The sequence below is a fragment of the Gobio gobio genome (genome assembly GCF_949357685.1).
Source record: "Gobio gobio genome assembly, chromosome: 21".
Classification (NCBI taxonomy): domain Eukaryota; kingdom Metazoa; phylum Chordata; class Actinopteri; order Cypriniformes; family Gobionidae; genus Gobio; species Gobio gobio.
This window is the reverse complement of record NC_137117.1, coordinates 31,995,562-32,018,423: the sequence shown is the minus strand read 5'-3', so window position 1 is coordinate 32,018,423 and position 22,862 is coordinate 31,995,562. Positions and strand designations below refer to the sequence as shown.

Here is a 22,862-nt window from a genome sequence, read left to right as displayed (position 1 = left end):
CAGAGATACATTCATTTACCCCCCCCCCCCCCCCTCCCCTCCCCAATTCAATATTTATATTTTTCTTCCTATATTCCTATATTTCAAGCATCCCGAACAGTTATCTTGCTGGGACTATTTATACCTGGTCCACTTCGTGTTTTTACAGATCAGATATCTGATTTATCAGAACGATTCCATTTACACTTGGTCACATAAATGTGGTGTCTTCAATTCCCACGTTATATGCATTTTTAATGGAGTTCACGTCACCGAAATCAACAAATATGAGCTGCATTGTATTGATCAACAGCTAATTTCAAATCAAGGACTGCAATAGGAGAGAGAGTGGCATAAGCACTGATCATTTAGTTACTTTACTTTTAATGATAATGAGCGTCTGCAACTTTTACTTTCCTTGGCAGTTTGCTGAAGAGATATTCAGCTGCAGTAGCGCTGTCATAACTAGCATCGGTCGATTTGTGCTGTGTGAATTGAGGTGGCAGAGGATACATTTTGGGAGCATAAGGAGCGATTACGTGCCTTGATAATGTGTTTGTACGGCTTTACACAGAGAGGCCGGATAGCTGGCCTGAATGGTTGTAACGTTAGTCAAGTGAAAGCAAAACTCACGTATCTGATATTTCACAGGGGTTTATTATCAGCGTCGTCGATCCCACGCGCACATGGGGCAATTTAAACACTTCACTAACAACAGCGTTACTCAACAGAAAATAAACAGTGAGAGCAACAGAAATATTACACGCATGCATGCGACGTTCACAGCACGCGCTCCGTCCACGGCACGGACTGCCTTCTGCATTAAAGGAGCGGTACATAATTCTACTTGTTACATGTTGTTAATTATTTTTCGGTTATTTATCGGGAGCTACCGGGACAGTGATAAAGATCGACCAGTCGATCGCGATCGACGGGTTGGCGACCACTGAACTAGTATAACTAGTTTTTGCCTAGCCTAGCTTTAATATAGAATTAATTTGATGTGCGTATACCATTTTACAACATCTTTGAAATTGTAAATATAAAAATATTCGTTTTATTAATTTGTTTAATAATCACTTATGTATTACAGTATTATCTTATGGTTTATGTCCATGAAGTTCTAGATAAAATAAAATAAAACAGAAAATAATCAAATTAATTACTACTTTTGTGAAATATTAATAGCAGAAATTACAGTTATTATTAAAAGTTTGGGGTCAGTAAGAAGAAAAGTAATGCTTGTAGGATGCAAAATTGACCAAAGTAACTGTAAAACATTTATAATTTCACAATATAACATGCTGTTCAATCAAAGAATCACACTAAGGTTTCTGCAAAAATATGAAGCAGGTCAATTGTTTTCAATATTGATAATAATAAGAAATGTTTTTTGAGCAGCAAATCTGCATATTATAATGATTTTTGAAATAATGGCTGCTGAAATAATTACATTTTAAAATAGATTTTAAATTGTAATAATATTTAATAAATTTTTACTCTATTTTTTTTTATCAAATAAATGCAGCTTTGGCGAGCATAAGAGACATTGACAAAAACATTGAAAATCTTGCCCCAAATTTTTAAAACATATAAACCAAACAAAAGTAATAAGAGGACCATTTGGTCTCACATGTTCTCACATGCTTTCCTTCCTCTCCCAGAGACCCCGATGTTGGAGGATGGAGACGAAGGAGGAGTGAAGCAGTGGCACCTGGTGAAGGCAAACGAAGAGGCGGAGCTGCCCAAGCACAGACGGGGCAGTCTGAGAGACAAAGAGCGTGAGAGAGCCAAGGCGATCCCAGAGATCTACCTCACACGCCTGCTGTCTGTGAAGGTACCACATGCAGACGCCACAGAGTCAGAGCCACTGAAATAGGGGCAGATGGGAGCACTGCATCACTTGTACTGTGTTTTTTTAGGGGACACTGCAAAAGTTCGTAGACGATCTATTCACTGTGATTCTGAGCACCAGCCGGCCGGTTCCTCTGGCTGTGAAATATTTCTTCGATATGTTGGATGACCAGGCCACACAGCACAACATTACGGATCCAGAGACAATCCACATATGGAAAACAAACAGGTTGGTTAAAAAAAATCATTTTTTAGGGTAAGCAAAGAAAAATGGGTAATTGGTTCACATCTTGTATTATGGCTTTTTGTAGCTTGCCGCTAAGATTCTGGATCAATATCCTGAAGAACCCTCAGTTCATCTTCGATGTTCAGGCCTCTGACAATGTGGATGCAGTGCTGTCAGTCATTGCTCAGACCTTCATGGACTCCTGCACTATAGCTGACCACAAACTGGGCAGGGTAAGCCGGTCAGAATGTAACAGGACACGATGGATTGTGGGAAGAAAGCAGATAGAAAGACCAGCTGATAATGAGTTTGGTTTTATGTCTTGCACATACAGGATTCCCCAATCAACAAGCTCCTGTACGCTCGAGACATCCCACGATACAAACAAATGGTGGAGAAGTGAGTGTTTCATTTGTGCAGTTTCATGCTTAATTCATGACATTATGTTGCATAAATGTACTCACACTATTTTGATGATTGTATTTCATTAGATATTATTCAGATATAAGACAGACCATCTCTGTCAGTGACCAGGAGATGAACTCTTCTCTTGCTGAACTCTCTAGGGTAAGTTGTGGGATATTTACCTCCTTTGTGATACTCAGGTTACCATATTTTCCATTTGTGAGAGTTCTGATCCTCTGTAAAGCTGGAAATGTTTTAAAGGTGATTTTGTTTTTGGGCTCTACTAGAATAGGTTTTTGTCTTTGAATGTCAAAAACACATTTAACATATTTGACATTGTTGCAGCACCTCTCTTCCCAGTCTGTCAGTAACGCTCTGTTTAGTTCCTGTCTCTATGAAGCCCCTCCTTCCGAAAAGCGCATTGTGCTCTGATTGGTCAGCTGGATTATTGTGTTGTGATTGGTCATCTGCTTGGAGCACGTTTCGAAAATGTCCTTCCCCTTACCATAAAAGCGTGTTTCAACCAAGCGGCAAACTCCACCAGTTTATCTTGAAACCAATATGGAAGTGACTTAGACTGCAATTCATCGACTGGCCACTAGGGACAGGCTCCAGAAGGGAGTAGAATCTCATTGAGCTCCATGTTAAAATGCCCAACTTTACAGCAGAAAAAAAACATGTTTACAGCCTGGGACAAATTGTGGTTTTGGTCTATACGGCTAATTTTGCCCTTCATGACAACTGTGAGGCGGTGAATTTTTTTTATAACTCATTCATTTACATTATATAAAGCATTAAAGTTCTGCATAATTAAGGGCGTGGCCACTTTGAGTGACAGGTGGATAGCCATTTATCTGCTGTCTGTTAGTCATCATGTCACCTCAGCTCCACCCACGTCCCGCCTCTTTGCCTATTTTCTGTTATCCGGGAGTGACATGTGGTGACACGCAACCAAGATGGCGACGGCCAGCTCGTCCATACTTTACGCTTCAAAACGGCTCTTCAGAATCCTATGGGGGACATCACGGACATTACATCCATTTTTTTTACAGTCTATGGTAGGGGTGTCCAATCCTGCTCCTGGAGGGCCACTGTCCTGCTGAGTTTTGCTCCAACCCCAATGAAACACACCTGAACCAGCTAATCAAGCTCTTACTTGATATACTAGAAACTTCCAGCAGGTGTGTTGAGGCAAGCTGGAGCTAAACTCTGCAGGACAGTGGCCCTCCAGGACCGAGTTTGGACACTCCTGGTCTATGGTTTCAACATACTACTAATGCAACTCAACCAGGCATTGCCTCCTTTATTTTGGATATGTCTTGGGCAGGAATTATTTAAATTAGGAATATTGGGACTTGTACTTTCATGGAAGAAAACTCAATACTTCTAGACTAAAGAAAGTTGAAAATGTAAAAAAAAACATAATAGGACCCCTTTAAGATTAAATTTATGTGTGAATCCTTAAGTCAAGCACTACAAAATATATATTTCCGATTTAATTTATGTGTAAAATGTTTCTGGCATTTTGAATTTGACCAAAATTGACCAAAGTAACAGTAAAACATTTATAATTTCACAATGTTACGTGCTGTTCAATCAAAGAATCAGACTACGGTTTCTGCAAAAATATGAAGCAGGTCAATTGTTTTCAATATTGATAATAACAATAAATATTTTTTGAGCAGCAAATCTGCATTTTTTTTTTTTTTCTAAAAAATCATTTTAACTAGTGGATTGAGATCCGCTGAATGCAAAGTTAAAACTTAACGAAGCTTGATAAACATAGAAAAGAGGACATGTAAAATGTAAAATCTTGACAGGAATTTGATTAATGCAGTCAAAAGTAGCTTATTTCCACTTTTGAATAATAGACGACCATCTGCTATGCTTCCCTTGCAGAACTACTCTAATGAAGTTAATCATCTAGTGGCGCTGCATGAGTTGTACAAGTATATCAACAAATACTATGATCAGGTGAGACTTTCAGTCTGTTCCCTCTCTCTCTCTCTCTCTCACTCTCTCTCTCTCTCTCTCTCTCTCTCTTTCTCTGGTCACACTTTAGATTGGGGTCCAATTCTCACTATTAACTATGTGCCTAAGTAAACCCCTAATTACTGCTTATTTATAGTTAGTAAGGTAGTTGTTAAGTTTAGGTATTGGGTAGGATTAAGAGATGTAGAATATGGTCATGCAGAATAAGGCATTAATATGTGCTTTATAACTACTAATAAACAGCCAATATCCTAGTAATATGTATGCTAATAAGCAACTTTATTAGTGAGAATTGGACCCTAAAATAGTGTTACTATATATATATATATTTAAAGGGTAGCTGTTCTTTTGTCTCTGCTTTGGGTGCTTTTATCCTTCAGATGTTCAGATGAGTTATTGATATTTGTATGCTCTGGTGTGAATAGTGATGAAGGCATTCACAGCACGTCCTTGTCATACTCTCATGCCTTGGCACATGTGTTTAGTAGCAAAGCAACCTAGTAACCATGCACAGTATTAAAGATGACAAAAATAGACTCTTGTTGTAAACATCATGTGTTTACAAGTAGAGTAATATTTGCCTGTAGGCATAAAATGTATAATCAGGAATCAAAATTCTTGATCCTTTGAGGCTAAAAAGTTTGATTTACTATGAACAGTCACAATCATTCACTTGACAAAGACATTAGCTGTGTTTGAAATCGCCCTCTATACCCTCATTCATTATTCCCTACATCAATCCACTAGTGTAGTCCGATTGAAAGACTGAATGAAAACGAGTGAGTGAATTCAGACAGTGGGTGAAGCGGAAGGGCAGCCGTTTTTTATAGTTTGTGCTTGCTGTTTAATAATATTTTGAAACTTAGCAAACTGGCAGCTCCAGTAGTAATGAAAAGATTTAGTTGTCATGGAAACTAGCATGTGTAAACTGTAATTAAACAATTTAATAATCAAGTAAAAAGGAATGTATACCTGTATGACATTATGCTGGACCAGCGGTTTGGAAAATGGATAAATGAATGACGTGCGAATCTCACAGTGCATTAGGGGTATTCTCTAGCTTTTGAGTGTACATCAGTTGTGGTGCATTATGGGATTGAATGAGTTTACTTGATAGCGTCCACTTTCGGACACCACTACAAATGGCTGTTCCTTCAAATAGTGCCCTATTTAAGGGTATAGGGGCGATTTCGGACACAGTATTTTTCTGCTAACTAAACTGTAAAAGCTTGTTCTGTACCTTCACAACTTTTAGATCTCAGACAGATGGATATGAATGGATATGGAGTATGTTTTTCAAGAAAATGCTATTTCATTCTTTCTACATCAAAATGAAAGTAAAATTGACTAGCCATTTCTGAGTGAAAATTGTTTCCTAGACCACATTTTTTTCAGTGTAGCATCTACCTGAAGGATCTCAACATTAAGCTAAATTAACATTAGGACCTCAGGCAAAAAACAACAGCGAAAAATGTATAAAATACACCTTTTTACATTTGTCTGAAACTAAACACCCAACTTAGAGCTAGCGTGATGATTCAGACATCAGGAAATAAAAAGATCCCCCATCTTCTTCATGCCTAAAACATTGTTTTGTCTCTTCAGATCATCACAGCTTTAGAAGAGGACTCCACAGCTCAAAAGATGCAGCTGGGATACAGGCTCCAACAGATCGCTGCAGCTGTGGAGAATAAAGTCACTGACCTTTGACCTGTAACCTCAGACAGACACTTGAATAGACTGTAAAAGAGACAAAGCCAATGACTGAGAGAGACCAGAGACCTTGCCAAAAGGCATGAACTCTTACTTCCCGAAGACTCCAGAGCACTAAGAAGAACAGAGGATATTTGAGATGGATCGTTGTGATTGAAGACGGCATTCCCAGATTCAAGAAGTGTGAATCTCTCCTAAAGTTGCTGGTCTGTAGAGCTGCTCTCTGCCTCTCTGCTTACACTAAGAGTCTTTGTTTCATCTGCACAGCCGTCACTCGCAAACATGCTACAGTGCCTGTGAAACTACTGTTTTCAGCGTGTCAAGCATGCTTGAGCGCCATCTTTCCTGTATTTAAAGAAGTCTTACATAGACCGACTTGCTGTTGGGCGAGTTCTTGGGAAGCTGCTAACTCGTGCATTTGGTGTGATGTGCTTTGTGTTGCAACCCATGTCTTAATAAGAGCTCAAAAGGAAAAAACAAAACAAAATGAAGGATGGCTTCTATGGACAACTAAATGCATTATTTTTTGCTCCAATACTCCCAGATTTTTTTTTTGTAATTATGAAAAATACTGTTTTAAGGGACCTCATCCTAACAGGGCCATTTGAGATGTTTTCATGTGGCACAGACTACAGTATTATATACATTAACATGCATGGATACTCACCGTGAACTCAGAGATTTTAGGTTGGCACATGCATTTCGCGTGTGCATTTTATTGTCGATTATGTTTATGTAATTGGAAGGTTAACCCGATTAACACACTTTAGGTAAATAGGTTTCACGTAACGTTCACAATGCTCAGTTGTACATTTGTTCATAGTCATCAAGGTTTGTTTCTTCAGTGTTGACGTGTGCTTTTCGATGTTTTAGGTTGGCTTTCGGTAAAAAAAAACTAAAGTTTGCGTGCCTGTCCCAAATGTTTATATCTGCGGTACATCCCTGCACATTTGGCCGAGGTAGTTGCAACGGAAGTGTTTAATTTATGCTTTAATTTTTGTGCAATCATGACCATCCTTTCAAACTTTTGATCAACTATTTTCTACAGAAACTTGTTTCCGCCACGGAATAAAAAATAAAAAAGGTAATTGCAACTTTATATCTCACAATTTTAGCTACTTTATAACTTGCAAATGCACAATTTTGAGGAAAAAAAGCAGAATTGTGAGATATAAACTTGTAATTGCAAGTTATAAAATCAGAATTGAGAAATAAAGGTGCAATTCTGCAAAATTGTCACAGTTCTGAGAAAAAAAAATTGCAAGATATAAACACGCATTTCTGAAAGTTTCTGACTTTATAACTCCAGTAGCTAATTTATATCGAATTGTGAGATAAAAAGTTGCAATTACCTTTTGAATTTTTTATTCTGTGGTGGAAACGAGCTTCTGTAATTTTCATTTTTATTGCTTTTGTTACAAATTCATTGTCCAACTGGTGTCACACCCTTAATGCTTGATTTTATTTTGGCGATCAGATCATGATTAACATACATTCGCTTTTTCGCTGAACACTGAATGCACATTTTAAGGTGAACTAAATTCAGCTGCTGCGATAACTGTCGCACAGTGCATTGCTCGCACGTTTTACGTTCTTATTGATTTTTATGTATTTATTTATTTATTTTGTGTTTCGACTGATGTACAGAGTACAAGTTTGGTAATTATAATCCACCTCCAAATTAAAAAATTACTTTTTTTATATCTTGTAATCTAGAGCGATCTGACTGCAATTGTCGAAAAAAAATTGTGCATTCATGCAGATATACTGGTCTTATTTTTGCTGTAGTTCACTGTTGTGCTCTGTGTTTTATACGTATGTGTGGCTGTGATACACAATAGATTATTTTGTGAGTCTTGCACAGGATGCGTTGGCCTGTTTGAAGCGATTGTAAATTCTTTCTACCATCTGTTGTTCTTTTACCTGTGCATTTGTATTGTAAATAAAATGTTGCTATAACTCATAAAATGTTTCAGAAGTTGTCAGCTGTTCTGTAATAAACAGATTGCGTCTTTGTATGAAAAGAACAAATACTGTCATCATTCTAGTTATAAACTTTGTTGACAGAAAATCAAACTGATTCAAAAAGGGTACCATTCAGTTATTGTAAGTATGTAATGCTTGAATGAAATTCTTAGATTGCTGGAAAAAAGATTACAGCATCACATCCTTCAGTACAGACATGGAGGTTTACCTTATAAGGGCTTTCTATGTGTGCTGCTGTCACAATGTGAGGTGCTGTCACTCAGGATTCACTCTAGCCAGGAAATGTACATCTACCTGTTCTAAAACCAGCCACTGCTGGACAGCACCACTGTGTATATTATTATCTTCAATCCCTGTCAGAGAAAAGACCTCGAGAGTGTCTCTAGGTGACAAAAATCAAGATTTCTGCTGCCTTTGTGAAACGATTACTCATGAACCATCTATAATCCATCCAACTGTTGACAAATTGTTTTAATCGTGTTGTTAACCTGGAAAAACCTGACATGAAATAATGGTTTATTGAAGCTTTACACAAAATGGCTTCAAAAATCTCAGACTTTTATGGTTTATATATGACATAATGAGAATGGAGCTAACACTCGAGGAGAGGAAAAACAACAAGAAAAAAATTCAGCCAAAAGTGAACGAAAATATGCAACTTGATGCAAAAAAAAAAAAGTAAGATTGATAGCTTTTAATGTAAATCAATGAGATCTTTCAATTTAGCGCTTACATGCACTGCATAAATGTATGTATAAACCGATCAGGCATTCATACAGATGAAGTGAATAACACTGATTATCTCTTTATCATGGCAGCTGTTAGTGGGTGGGATTTATTAGGCAGCAAGAGAACATTTAGTGCTCAAAGTTAATTGGAAGCAGGAAAAAATGGGCAAGCGTAAGGATTTGAGCGAGTTTGACAAGGGCCAAATTGTGATGGCTAAATTGTGGGTCAGAGAATCTCCAAAACTGCAGCTCTTGTGGGGTGTTCCCGGTCTGCAGTGGTCAGTATCTATCAAAAGTGCTCCAAGGTTGAAACAGTGGTGAACCGCCGACAGGGTCATGGGCGGCCAAGGCTCATTGATGCACGTGGGGAGCGAAGGCTGGCAGACCAGTCAGGGTGCCCATGCTGACCCCCTGTCCACCACTGAAAGCATCAACTGTGGGCACGTGAGCATCAGAACTGATAAAACAAATACAATATAATGTTTTTTGTAAGTTTAAATTGTTCACGTTGTTCAAACCTGTTATTTCTTTGTTCTTCAATGATGTTTATGCTAAAAAAATGGATAGTGTGGGTGTTTGTTATTTCCTCATTACCTCTCAGTGTTACATCTATCCCCAGTTAGTGTTACAGCTCACCCCAGTAGTGAGGTAGGATGTAACCACTGTACTCTTTTTATTTGACATTAATTCATAAACATAATCTGTGATTGTGTAGTACATGTCAAGGTGAGTTATATTTGGTAGCCACATTTGTCTGGTACATGTATCAAAATTTGAGACAAACAACCACTGAGTTACTGATGCTCAAAGTAAAAGTATTACAACCATCCCCGGTCTCGTATCCAAAAGAATAAAGTTGAGTATGTTTATAGTCAGGTTTAGATTTAACAAAAGTTCTTCCCTCACATCAACAGCAATCTTCACAAGCCGGGACTGAAATGGAGCAATTTAGTTCAGAATAAAAGGAATGCAAGATCATAACATTGATTTTATAATAGATTCACTTACATGTTTTTTATGGGGCGCCGTTTGTAAAGCGACTCACGCTGAAAATAACAGCAACATTTTGACACATTTAGCTTCAAACAATGTTTAAAAAACTGGTATGAATTTTTGGGGGTCACTTTTTTAGCACATTTACAACAATATTTATCAACTTAGAGAAATTTTAAATAGTTAAATCTAAATGTTATATCTAAATCTAAATGTTAAATCTAAATCTAAATGTTAAATCTAAATGTTAAATCTAAATCTAAATGCTAAATCTAAATCTAAATGTTAAATCTAAATCTAAATGTTAAATCTAAATCTAAATGTTAAATCTAAATGTTAAATCTAAATCTAAATGCTAAATCTAAATCTAAATGTTAAATCTAAATCTAAATGTTAAATCTAAATATAAATGTTGAATCTAAATCTAAATGCTAAATCTAAATGTTAAATCTAAACGTTAAATCTAAATGTTACATCTAAATCTAAATGTAAAATCTAAATGTTAAATCTAAATACAAAATCTAAATCTAAATGTTAAATCTAAATGTTAAATCTAAATATAAATGTTGAATCTAAATGTTTCGGGTGAAACTAAATATTTAACTAATATGCAAATTCAGAATGCAGATAACCGGTTTTAAAATTTAGATTTAACATTTAGATTTTACATTTAGATTTAGATGTAACATTTAGATTTAACATTTAGATTTAACATTTAGATTTAGCATTTAGATTTAGATTTAACATTTAGATTTAGATTTAACATTTAGATTTAGATTTAACATTTAGATTTAGATTTAGCATTTAGATTTAGATTTAACATTTAGATTTAGATTTAACATTTAGATTTAGATTTAACATTTAGATTTAGATTTAGCATTTAGATTTAGATTTAACATTTAGATTTAGATTTAACATTTAGATTTAGATTTAACATTTAGATATAACATTTAGATTTAGATTTAACATTTAGATTTAACAATTAACATTTAGATTTAACATTTAACATTTAGATTTAACTATTTAAAATATCTCTAAGTTGACAAATATTGTTGTAAATGTGCTAAAAAAGTGACCGCCAAAAATTCATACCAGTTTTTTAAACATTGTTTGAAGCTAAATTTGTCAAAATGTTGCTGTTATTTTCAGCGTGAGCCGCTTTACAAACGGCGCCCCATAGTTTTTCTCCCTGTTACAACTGTCATGATTAGGTTGATCAATTGAGTGTGGATTAATTGTAGACTTCATTCCTTCTTTAGCTACACTATATGCTGGTCAGAACCAAAAGACAATAATCTGAACAGTCTACTAAACAAGTTTAATTTAAAATATTAACAGATACGAACAAAAGACAACTGAACAAAACATTAGTCTCCTACACAGTTTATGTTGTAAATACAGTGCAGCGTTTCCGTGTCAGAATGCCAGTTCTGTATTGGCCGACGATGACCACAACGCATGCGTGTGATGCTGATGCAGGAGCTGGCCAATAATGAGGCGGTGTTCTGACGTAGAACACGGAGAAGCTGCTCTGTATTTACAACATAAACTGTGCAGGAGACTGACGCAGACGAGAAGAGATTGTTGTTTTTATTCCAGCACAATTCTCGTCGATTCATTACGACAAACAATTTTTTTCTGTGTATTAACTTGCACGGATTAATTGTTCACCCTAGGACCAGTAATGTGTGCTAACCAGGGGTGGTTTCTTCATTAGGGCGATGCACCACTGGATTTTTCAATCACATTCAACTCCAGAGTTACGCTGTCACTATTCTAGACTGTAATGCCTCTGGATATATATATGTTTTTGAAACAATCTCCAATATTTAATGAACGATTTGATTGACAGCAGTAGAGGCAAAGTTGGTCAGAACGAGGAGTTCTACCATGTGGTATGAATGTTCTGGGCATATGCAAAAAATCTTGTGATATGCACTCCTGTAAACACATGAAAAATGCAAAAGTGCCAAACATTTTTGCATCCAGTAGCAGACGTCGAGGATATTGACTTTTTCCTCTAATAATGGACCATCAAACTCCAGAGAGTTTCTGGAGAATCTTTCTGCACATGTTTGGTTCCAGTCAGGCGAAAACATTTACATTTTACCTGGGTGACACTGAATCAAAGACGTGTGTTGTGCCAAGGATTATGATATGAGACACTTGAGCCTGTGGCGAGTGGTTTAGGACTCGAGCCATTAGATACGTTTGATCACTGTAGCGCCAGCAGCAGGTCAAATGGGGTAAGCCTTAGTGACATAGACAGGATGGGTACTATACTCCCGCCAAAAAAGAAAAGCCTTTTGAAGATTTACGCATTCAAATTGAACAATCCTTACATATTTTAATAGGATTATTCAGTTTAATGGAATTTTACTATCGATCGAAACTATAAATCTTATATTTATTTTGTGTACGATCGCAGTTTCAAATCTTTACTTGAAAAGTCCACCAGTTACAATAGGGCTTCAGCACTACATGCTTGAATCATGGACTGCAAACAATATGTACATAGTATCTGTGACATCATGTGGGTGGAGCTGAGGTGCTGAAACTCAACCATAGCAGCAATCCACCCGTCACTCAAGCGGCAATGCCCTTAATTATGCAGAACTTTAAGACTTAATGTAAATGTCAAGGGCAAAATGAGCTGTATAGACCAAAACACTTTGTAACAGGCTGTAAACATTTCTGCTGTAAAGTTTGGCATCTTCACATGGGGAGATATGGATTTGACTCCCTTTTGGAGCCTCTCTAGCAGCCAGTCAATGAATTGCAGTTTAAGTCACTTCTGTGTTGGCTTCAAGAGAGACCACAGGAGGTTGCCGCTTTTCTTAACTCACCAAAAAAAAAAAAAAAAAAAAAAAGAATCCACTAAGCACCAGAAAGGATGTGATGCCATTGGAATGCATTTTAGTGTTGTAACAGGCCTAGCCCTACAAATGACTTGAGCAAATTCAGTCAACACACGCCAGTAGTAAAGAGGAATTGTGGTGCATATTTGAACAGTCAAATCATGTAAACTGGATGCATGCGTTTAGTATTGTGCCAGTGAAGACCATACACAAACCTATTAAGTTAATCTTTTATTAAATCACATGGCATTTCCAGTTATTTTTGGCCATAGTCCTTAACATTGATGGGGCCAACAGACGCCTTTTCCCATTGTAGATCTGAGGAACAAAGTGATTAGTGAGAACTAAAGTCATGAAAGACAACAAGTTATCAGAGTTATTCCATACCCGTAAGCAGCCGATCACTTCCACTTCTGACGCTACAAGTGCTGTCACAGCAGCCACACACCTGGTTAGACTCATCTGCGGACACCCAACTGACAAGAAACAACCTCAGTTAAGTTGATGACAACCAATTTACCTGTACACCCATCTAGCAGGCAACATACCCATTAGCAGAGAATGAACAAGCTTTTTGCTCAGAACTTGAGGTTGCTGCAGCCGCCTTCAAAATGCATGTGATGTAGACCTGCAAAGACAATTGTTTGTACACCATGGTAGCATATCATACAAATAGTTGCACAACTAAAACATGCATACCAGTCCACTGTCTGCTTGCTGGAACCTGAACGCCTCTAGTTGAAACCGTAGCTTATCACCTTGAGTCCGAGGCATAAAGTGAGATGTGGATCCTGTGAGCTTGGCATCAACCAGGCACCTGTAAACAGAACCCAGTTAGAAAACCTACAACCCTTCTGGAAGCTGGTATACATGAGGTAGCACCTCTTACCCATTATTCTCAATAAAGGAGTATCTGGGGACAGAAGCGACATCAGGGACTGCAGTAGCCACGCAGCGGTCCACAAACACACGGATGGGAACATGGCTGTACAAAAGCACTGACGCTTCAAGATTTATCATGTCACCCAGGAAGTACTGGTTAGAAGGTCGCTCAAACATCCAGTCATCTGCAAAGAAAGGGTCTTAGCACAGGTTCACAAGCACGATACAAAACTGTTTGGGATACACCAACCAGTCATGAGCTTGAGGGAGAAGACAAAGACTTCCTCCGCATCCTTAGTTGAGGCATATGGGATCCAAGTGGGCATTAAGGCATCGCTGCTCACATTATGTGTTCTGTAGGAGTTAAACAAGCGGTCATCTCATGTCCATAAATGTCAGATCAGCAGATCCAGCCGGTCTCAAATAATTTAATCCTCACCTTGGATAGTGACACTCGATACCAACCACCGCACTACTGCTCCTGACAATAGGAACACCATATGAAACCTCTTGTGGGGTGTAGATAATGTTGTATGTATAGACAAGCTCATCCTCAGTCACCTACAAAGAAAAAGTTAATAGAATACAAACATGGAGATTTTTGAACTGTCCCTGTGAGTAACATCAAAATAAAACCCTACCATTGATATGCTGCTACATCCATGCAGTTCAGACTCAAAGATGAGCACTTGAGCAGAAGGATCCTCTCCAGTTGCAGTACATCCTCCCAGTGTAAAAGCAGAGGACAACAGTGGGTTCCCAGTCCCAAAGAAGTCCTTCATCACTTCCACATATACTGAATTCTCTCCACACTGAGCAGCCACACTGTTGGCAGGGATAGGATGCGGCATATCAAAAGGAATGTAGGGTTGCTGCGGTTCCTCTGATAGACTTGGAAAGCTCCATGTTAGTTTTGCCACTGGACCCTGCAAAAGCTCTTTTGATTGAACACCCATAAGATCTTGAGAAGGCTTTCCAAAATCAGTCCTGACTGGTGTCTGGACAGGAAACTGAGCAGGGAATGTTTGTGGTGCAAATACATGTTTACTGGGAACCACAGATATCCTGGAATCAGCCTGTTGAGAAGCTTGAGCTAATGCCCTAGGCCTAAACTCACTTGGACTGCGATTATGTGCCGCTCTTGCTCTCCATTGTGCATCAGAAAATCCAAGAGTAAGAAAAACCACCAATCCAACTCCAACCTCCCAAAACCCCATTATTGCCAAGCTTGATTCTACAACACTTTAGGGTGCTACCATCCAAATTTATACAGATGTAAATCAGTATGGCTCCACCTTTCTCGTGACAAGCATAATTTTTCTCTGCACCTGCCAATTTACTCAATCAACATGTCACAGGTGAAAGTCATTGATTCTTTATTACTCAGGATAAAATTAAGTACCAAATAATAAAGGCATGTTATTAGTAGCTAAACCAAATGATTTCTTACTTTCATCAAAATGACACAAACAACCGAACACAAACAAGTCTCTTTGTGTCTTCCTTTTTTATGAATTCAGAAACATGGCCACAGACAGAATTGTACACTAGAGTATCCAAAATAATAATGTTGAGTATGTTTATAGTCAGGTTTAGATTGTAACAAACGTTCTTTCCTCACATCAACAGCAATCTTTAGCAATGTAGTTCAGAACAAAAGGAATGCAAGATCATAACATTGATTTTATAATAGATTCACTTACACGTTTTCTCCCTGTTACAACTGTCATGATTAGGTTGATGAATTGAGTGTGGATTAATTGTAGACTTCATTCCTTCTTTAACAACACTATATGCTGGTCAGAACCAAAAGACAATAATCTGAACAGTCTACTAAACAAATTTAATTTAAAATATTAACAGATACGAACAAAATGCTAATAAAATAAACATTAGTCTCCTATGCAGCTTACGTTGTAAATACAGTGCAGCGTTTCCGTGTCAGAATGCCAGTTCTGTATTGGCCGACGATGACCACGACGCATGCGTGTTATGCTGATACAGGAGCTGGCCAATAATGAGGCGCCGTTCTGACGTAGAACACGGAGAAGTTGCTCTGTATTTACAACATAAACTGTGCAGGAGACTGACGCAGATGAGAAGAGATTGCTGAATAAAGTTGTTGGTTTATTTTGCGCACAAAAAGTTTTCTTGTCACTTCATAACATTAAGGTTGAACCACTGTAGTCGCATGGACTATTTTAACAATGTCTGTACTACCTTTCTGGGCCTTGAAAGTGGTCGTTGTGTTGCTGTCTATGTGGGGTCAGAGAGCTCATGGATTTCATCAAAAATACCTTAATTTGTGTTCTAAAGATGAATGAAAGTTTTACGGGTTTGGAATGACATGAGGGTGAGGAGTTAATGAATTTTCATTTTTGGGTGAACTAATCTCTTCAGCATCCCAGATAGCCTAGAGGAACTCGATGTTGCAACAGAAACTATTGACTCTCTCTTTTCCAGCACTTTAGACACAGATGCACAGATGCACAGATGCTCAGATGCTCCCCTGCGCTTAAAGAAGATTAAAGAAAATAGTCCAACGCCATGGTACAACGAGCACACTCAGGCCCTTAAAACAGCAGTCAGAAAAATGGAGCGCAGCTGGACGAAAACAAAACTGGAGGTTTTTCATAATTCGTGGAAAGAGAGCATGATTGCATATAGAATGGCCATAAAAACGGCTAGATCTGCTTATTTATCGACTCTCTTAGAAGAAAACAAACACAAGCCTAGGTATTTATTTGATACAGTGGCTAAATTAACCAAAAATAAAGCTTCAGCTTCTGATGTTTGTAAACAGCACAGCAGTAATGACTTTATGAACTTCTTTACGTGTAAGATTGATAATATTAGGAAAAAAATATATAACCATTCAGCCGTTTACTACAGTATCACATCAGACAGTGCATTGTAGTGTCACTGAGGAAAATTACACTCATTCACTGCAATAGAAGAAGAAGAATGGCTAAACTCGTTAAATCATCAAAATCAACAACATGTATGCTCGATCCTATACCGACTAGGCTATTAAAGAGGTCATAGATCTTCGAGAGGTCATAGATCCTTTTCTTAATATCATTATTTCATCCTTGACATTAGGATATGTACCGAAAACTTTTAAGTTGGCTATTATTAAACCACTTATTAAAACACCTCAACTTGATCCTACATAATTAATCAATTACAGGCCAATCTCAAATCTACCCTTTCTGTCAAAAATACTAGAAAATGCAGTATCTTCACAACTATGCTCCCTTTTAAAAAGAAATGGTATCTGTGAGGATTCCCAGTCAGGATTTAGACTGTATCATAGTACTGAGACTGCTCTCATCAGAGTTACAAATAATGTTGCATCTCTCTTTTAGTGTTACTCGATCTTAGCGCCGCATTCAATATTATTGACCACAACATTCTTTTGAATAGACTCGAAAATTATGTTGGCATTAGTGGAATTGCATTGGCATGGTTTAAATCATACTTATCTGACTGTTATCAGTTTGTAGCAGTAAATGAAGAGATGACACACCAATCACAAGTTCAGTATGAGTACCGCAAGGCTCAGTGCTAGGACCGTTGCTTTTCACCCTGTACATGCTACCACTGGGAGATATCATTAGGAAGCATGGCGTTAGTTTTCATTGTTATGCTGACGATACTCAGGTCTATATTTCTTCACACCCTGACAGAACTTACCAATTCACAAGATTAACGGAATGCATAGCTGATATGAAAAATTGGATGAATAGTAATTTCCTGCAACTTAATTCAGAAAAAAAAATTATTTTTTTTTATTGGACGAAAAAACTCCACAAGTAGTAACCTAGAATACTGTCTAACACTTGATGGCTGCTCTGTCAAGTCCTTGTCATCAGTTAGGAACCTGGGTGTGCTCTTTGATACCAATCTTTCATTTGAAAGCCACATTTCTAGCATCTGTAAAACTGCATTCTACCATCTTAAAAATATATCTAAATTACACCATATGCTTTCAACACCTGAACAGTTAGTTCATGCGTTCATGACCTCAAGGCTAGATTAATGTAATGCTCTACTGGGTGGTTGCCCTGCTCGCTTAATAAATAAACTGCAGCTGGTCCAAAACACAGCAGCTCAAGTTCTTACTAGAACCAGGAAGTATGACCATATTGGCCCGGTTCTGTCAACACTGCACTGGCAACATTGCATATATTTAAAAATCTTGCTTATTACTTACAAAGCACTAAATGGTTTGGCTCCCCAGTACTTGAGCGAGCTCTTAACACATTATACTCCATCATGTCACCTAGAACATCAAAATCAACTGCAGGCGGTTGATTCTTTTCCTATTTAGCACCTAAACTTTGGAACAGTCTTCCTAGCATTGTTCGGGAAGCAGACACTATGTCAGTTTAAATCTAGACTAAAAACACATCTCTTTACAATTGCATACACACATTTTTAATTTATATTATTCAAATCATTTAAATGATTGTTAGTCTGCATTAACTAGGTCAGCCGGAACCGGGAACACTTCCCATAACACCTGATGTACTCATTACATCATAAAAAGAATGGCATCTCACTAATGTTAGTCTCTCTGCTTATCCCGAGGTTTACTGCAGTCAGCCGGATCTGGGCCGTGTCGAGATCAGATGGTGGACCTGCGCCCAGACTTGACCAACGCATCCCTGAAGTGTCTGCAGAGACCGTGTCTACTAGACTCTCCCCTGAAATTGGAGAGTAACACGTAAGTCTCCGGCGTGATGACTCCGATCTTTCGAATATTCCTATTTAATAATTGTTTAATCGACACGTCATCCTCAATAAACCCGTCTCCGGCGTGGTGCCTTCGATCTTTCGAATATTCCTATTTAATAATTGTTTAATCGACACGTCATCCTCAATAACTGACTTTTGACCAGTAAGGTTGCCAGAATAATAATCATACACTGTTTATTAATTGGCCAGAGGAGAACTGGCACCCCAACTGAGCCTGGTTTCTCCCAAGGTTTATTTTTCTCCATTATGCCACCTGATGGAGTTTTGGATCCTTGCCACTGTCGCCTTTGGCTTGGCTTGCTCAGTTGGGGACACTACATTTTCAACTAAATATCCAAATAAATTTAATTACTAAACTAAATTAACTATATCAACTAAATTACTGATCTGCCCACATTGTCACTATATGATAATTGAAATGAGCTAGATGACATGACCGTTTTCTCCAGAGCAGCTGTACAGCCGAATCTAATTATTTTGCATTATTTTCCTGTTTAACACTGTGAAGCTGCTTTGAAACAATCTGCAACAATCCAACGCTCTCCAATAGGCTTGTTCGACTTGATGCAGCGATGCGCAGACTAATCAGCGGCTGACTTGAAGCAGTGCATGCCGGTTAGAAATTTTGTCCGACTTGAGACAGCACCGACGCCATGTGACAGTGACATATGTCAACAAAGTGCCGCGAGAGCAGTCGACTTATACAGCCGGTACAGTTTCTCTAGAGCGGCTGCACCAGACTTTTTGGCCAGATTCACCACATGACAGCGATCACGTGTGTTTCGTGTTTATTTTAAAACCTTCAGTTCCACTAATGCTCACAAATCAGTTTTTTATAAGAGTAAAAATTGTATGTAGGCACATTATATTGTCATGTTTATCAAAATAAAACTGATAAAAAAACGCAGACCCACTTCACTGATAGTGTAGGTTTATATGTTGAACTTATTTATTCTTGTACAAACACACAATGTATTAAACAGTGCATAAAGTATTACATGACAAGAATGTCTCCGAAATATCTGTGTATTGACAAATATTGCATTTATTTCACTTCAGCTGTGATAAAGTATGCAAACATAGCGCAAGCGTCACTGCGGGAAACAGAAAGTTTCGACTTCACCTCTCCATCCGTTTGCAGCTCCTCCCCACCATGCAGGTGGCTACTCTCGCTGATCGATTGCATCCAGCCACTGACGATGTCAAACACAACTATTGACTTTTTACTGCGTGAAGTGGCCTCCTTGTCATTTCTGACTCAAAAGAAAAAAAGAACAATGTCTAAAAGCTGATTTGTGACAGTACAGCAAACAAGCCAAACAAAACCCAGAAGTTTTTATAAGCTGTTAACCCAAAAAAGAGCATTTAAGGACAACAACAAAAAAAAAAAGTATATACAGGCAATTGAGAGCGTGACACACAACCATCCCCACTAGAGGGAAACTTAATCAGCGACAGGATAAAATACTGACATTTGGATTTGACTTAAGTGACAAAATGTTTACTGCACATAGGCATACTGAGTGTCAGGATCCCAAAATCTACCCATTCATCCTGCTGATGTGTCACATCTTATTTGCCTATATCCACTTTTGTCTCCTTAAACGCTTGTTTTTTTGGGTCGACAGCTTCAAAATGTATTTGTTTTTTAGCTTGTTTGCTGTAAAACCCTGTCACATAGCAGCTTTTAGACATTGTGTTTGTTATAGGACCAAAATGACAAGGAGGCAGTCTCACGCAATGCAAAGTCAATGGAGAGCGTTGGATTATTTTCCCCCCTGGGGTGGGCATGGCCTAAATGCACTGTCTCTATAGTAGCAATCCACCTGTCACTCAAGTGGCTCTGCCCTTAATTATGCAGAACTTTAAAGCTTAATACAACTTAAGTCATGAAGGGCAAAATAAGCAGTATAGACTACAACCACTTTTTGTACCTGGCTGTAAACATTTCTGCTGTAAAGTTTAGCATTTTAACATGGGGAGATATGGATTTGACTCCTTTTTGGAGCCTCTCTAGCATCCAGTCGATGAATTGCAGTTTAAGTCACTTCCATGTTGACTTCAAGAGACCGCAGGAGGTTGCCACTTTGCTTGAATCCCCAAATATATATAAAAAAAAAAAACACTAAGCACCAGAAAGGATGTGATGCCATTGGAATGCATTTTAGTGTTGTAACAGGCCTATCCCTACAAATGACTGGAGCAAATTCAGTCAACACACACCAGTAGTAAAGAGGAATTGTGGTGCATATTTGAACAGTCAAATCATGTAAACTGGATGCATGCGTTTAGTATTGTGCTAGTGAAGACCATACACAAACCTATTAAGATAATCTTTTATTAAATCACATGGCATTGTTATTTTTGGCCATAGTCCTTAACATTGATGGGGCCGACAGACGCCTTTTCCCATTGTAGATCTGAGGAACAAAATGATTAGTGAGAACTAAAGACATGAATGACAACAAGTTATCAGAGTTGGTCCATACCCGTAAGCAGCCGATCACTTCCACTTCTGACGCTACAAGTGCTGTCACAGCAGCCACACACCTGGTTAGACTCATCTGCGGACACCCAACTGACAAGAAACAACCTCAGTTAAGTCGGAGACAACCAATTTACCTGTACACCCATCTGGCAGGCAACATACCCATTAGCAGAGAATGAACAAGCTTTTTGCTCAGAACTTGAGGTTGCTGCAGCCGCCTTCAAAATGCATGTGATGTAGACCTGCAAAGACAATCGTTTGTACACCATGGTAGCATATCATACAAATAGTTGCACAACTAACACAAACCAGTCCACTGTCTGCTTGCTGGAACCTGAACGCCTCTAGTTGAAACCGTAGCTTATCACCTTGAGTCCGAGGCATAAAGTGAGATGTGGATCCTGTGAACTTGGCATCAACCAGGCACCTGTAAACAGAACCCAGTTAGAAAACCTACAACCCTTCTGGAAGCTGGAATACATGAGGTAGCACCTCTTACCCATTATTCTCAATAAAGGAGTATCTGGGGACAGAAGCAACATCAGGGACTGCAGTAGCCACGCAGCTGTCCACAAACACACGGACGGGAACATGGCTGTACAAAAGCACTGACGCTTCAAGATTTATCATGTCACCCAGGAAGTACTGGTTAGAAGGTCGCTCAAACATCCAGTCATCTGCAAAGAAAGAGTCTTAGTACAGGTTCACAAGCACGATACAAATCTGTTTGGGATAGACCAACCAGTCATGAGCTTGAGGGAGAAGACAAAGACTTCCTCCGCATCCTTAGTTGAGGCATATGGGATCCAAGTGGGCATTAAGGCATCGCTGCTCACATTATGGGTTCTGTAGGAGTTAAACAAGCGGTCATCTCATGTCCATAAATGTCGGATCAGCAGATCTCAAATGATTTAATCCTCACCTTGGATAGTGACACTCGATACCAACCACCGCACTACTGCTCCTGACAATAGGAACACCATATGAAACCTCTTGTGGAGTGTAGATAATGTTGTATATATAGACAAGCTCATCCTCAGTCACCTAAAAAGAAGAGTTAATAGAATACGATCATGGATATTTTTGAACTGTCCCTGTGGATGACCTCAAAATAAAACCCTACCATTGATGTGCTGCTACATCCATGCAGTTCAGACTCAAAGATGAGCACTTGAGCAGAAGGATCCTCTCCAGTTGCAGTACATCCTCCCAGTGTAAAAGCAGAGGACAACAGTGGGTTCCCAGTCCCAAAGAAGTCCTTCATCACTTCCACATATACTGAATTCTCTCCACACTGAGCAGCCACACTGTTGGCAGGGATAGGATGCGGCATATCAAAAGGAATGTAGGGTTGCTGCGGTTCTTCTGGTAGACTTGGAAAGCTCCACGTTAGTTTTGCCACTGGACCCTGCAACAGCTCTTTTGATTGAACACCCATAAGATCTTGAGAAGGCTTTCCAAAATCAGTCCTGACTGGTGTCTGGACAGGAAACTGAGCAGGGAATGTTTGTGGCGCAAATACATGTTTACTGGGAACCACAGATATCCTGGAATCGGCCTGTTGAGAAGCTTGAGCTAATGTCCTAGGCCTAAACTCACTTGGACTGCGATTATGTGCTGCTCTTGCGCTCCATTGTGCATCAGAAAATCCAAGAGTAAGCACAAACACCAATCCAACTTCAACCAGCCAAAACCCCATTATTGCCAAGCTTGTTTTAATGATACTTTAGGGCGGTAACATCCAAATTTATACGGATGTAAATCAGTATGGCTCCACCTTTTCTCGTGACAAGCATAATTTTTTTCTGCACCTGCCAATTTACTCAATCAATATGTAACAGGTGAAAGTCATTGATTCTTTATTACTCAGGATAAAATGAAGTAACAAACAAAGGCATGTTATTAGTGGCTAAACCAAATTATTTCTTATTTTCACCAAAATGACAGATCCATTCTCTGAAACACAAACAACCGAACACAAACAAGTCTCTTTGTGT

At 38.5% G+C, this 22,862-nt stretch overlaps 2 protein-coding genes across 4 annotated transcripts in view; both read left to right on the top strand.

The window, feature by feature from the left end:
- Positions 1-8,189, top strand: part of plxnb1a (plexin b1a) — a 96,012-nt gene extending 87,823 nt beyond the window's left edge. For 2 of the 3 annotated variants that reach the window (XM_079803569.1, XM_079803568.1), the window contains exons 32-38: positions 1,644-1,816; positions 1,902-2,062; positions 2,145-2,292; positions 2,394-2,458; positions 2,551-2,626; positions 4,364-4,438; positions 6,062-8,189. In XM_079803569.1, coding sequence (XP_079659695.1) covers positions 1,644-1,816; positions 1,902-2,062; positions 2,145-2,292; positions 2,394-2,458; positions 2,551-2,626; positions 4,364-4,438; positions 6,062-6,166 — 803 coding nt within the window. In that variant the 3' untranslated portion in view covers positions 6,167-8,189. The remainder of the gene's footprint in view (positions 1-1,643; positions 1,817-1,901; positions 2,063-2,144; positions 2,293-2,393; positions 2,459-2,550; positions 2,627-4,363; positions 4,439-6,061) is intronic. The other variant, XR_013815501.1, reaches the window with a different exon arrangement.
- Positions 5,535-22,862, top strand: part of tcea2 (transcription elongation factor A (SII), 2) — a 774,534-nt gene continuing 757,206 nt past the window's right edge. Inside the window, exon 1 of the mRNA XM_079803609.1 lies at positions 5,535-5,655. The gene's annotated coding sequence lies outside the window, so the exon portion shown is untranslated. The remainder of the gene's footprint in view (positions 5,656-22,862) is intronic.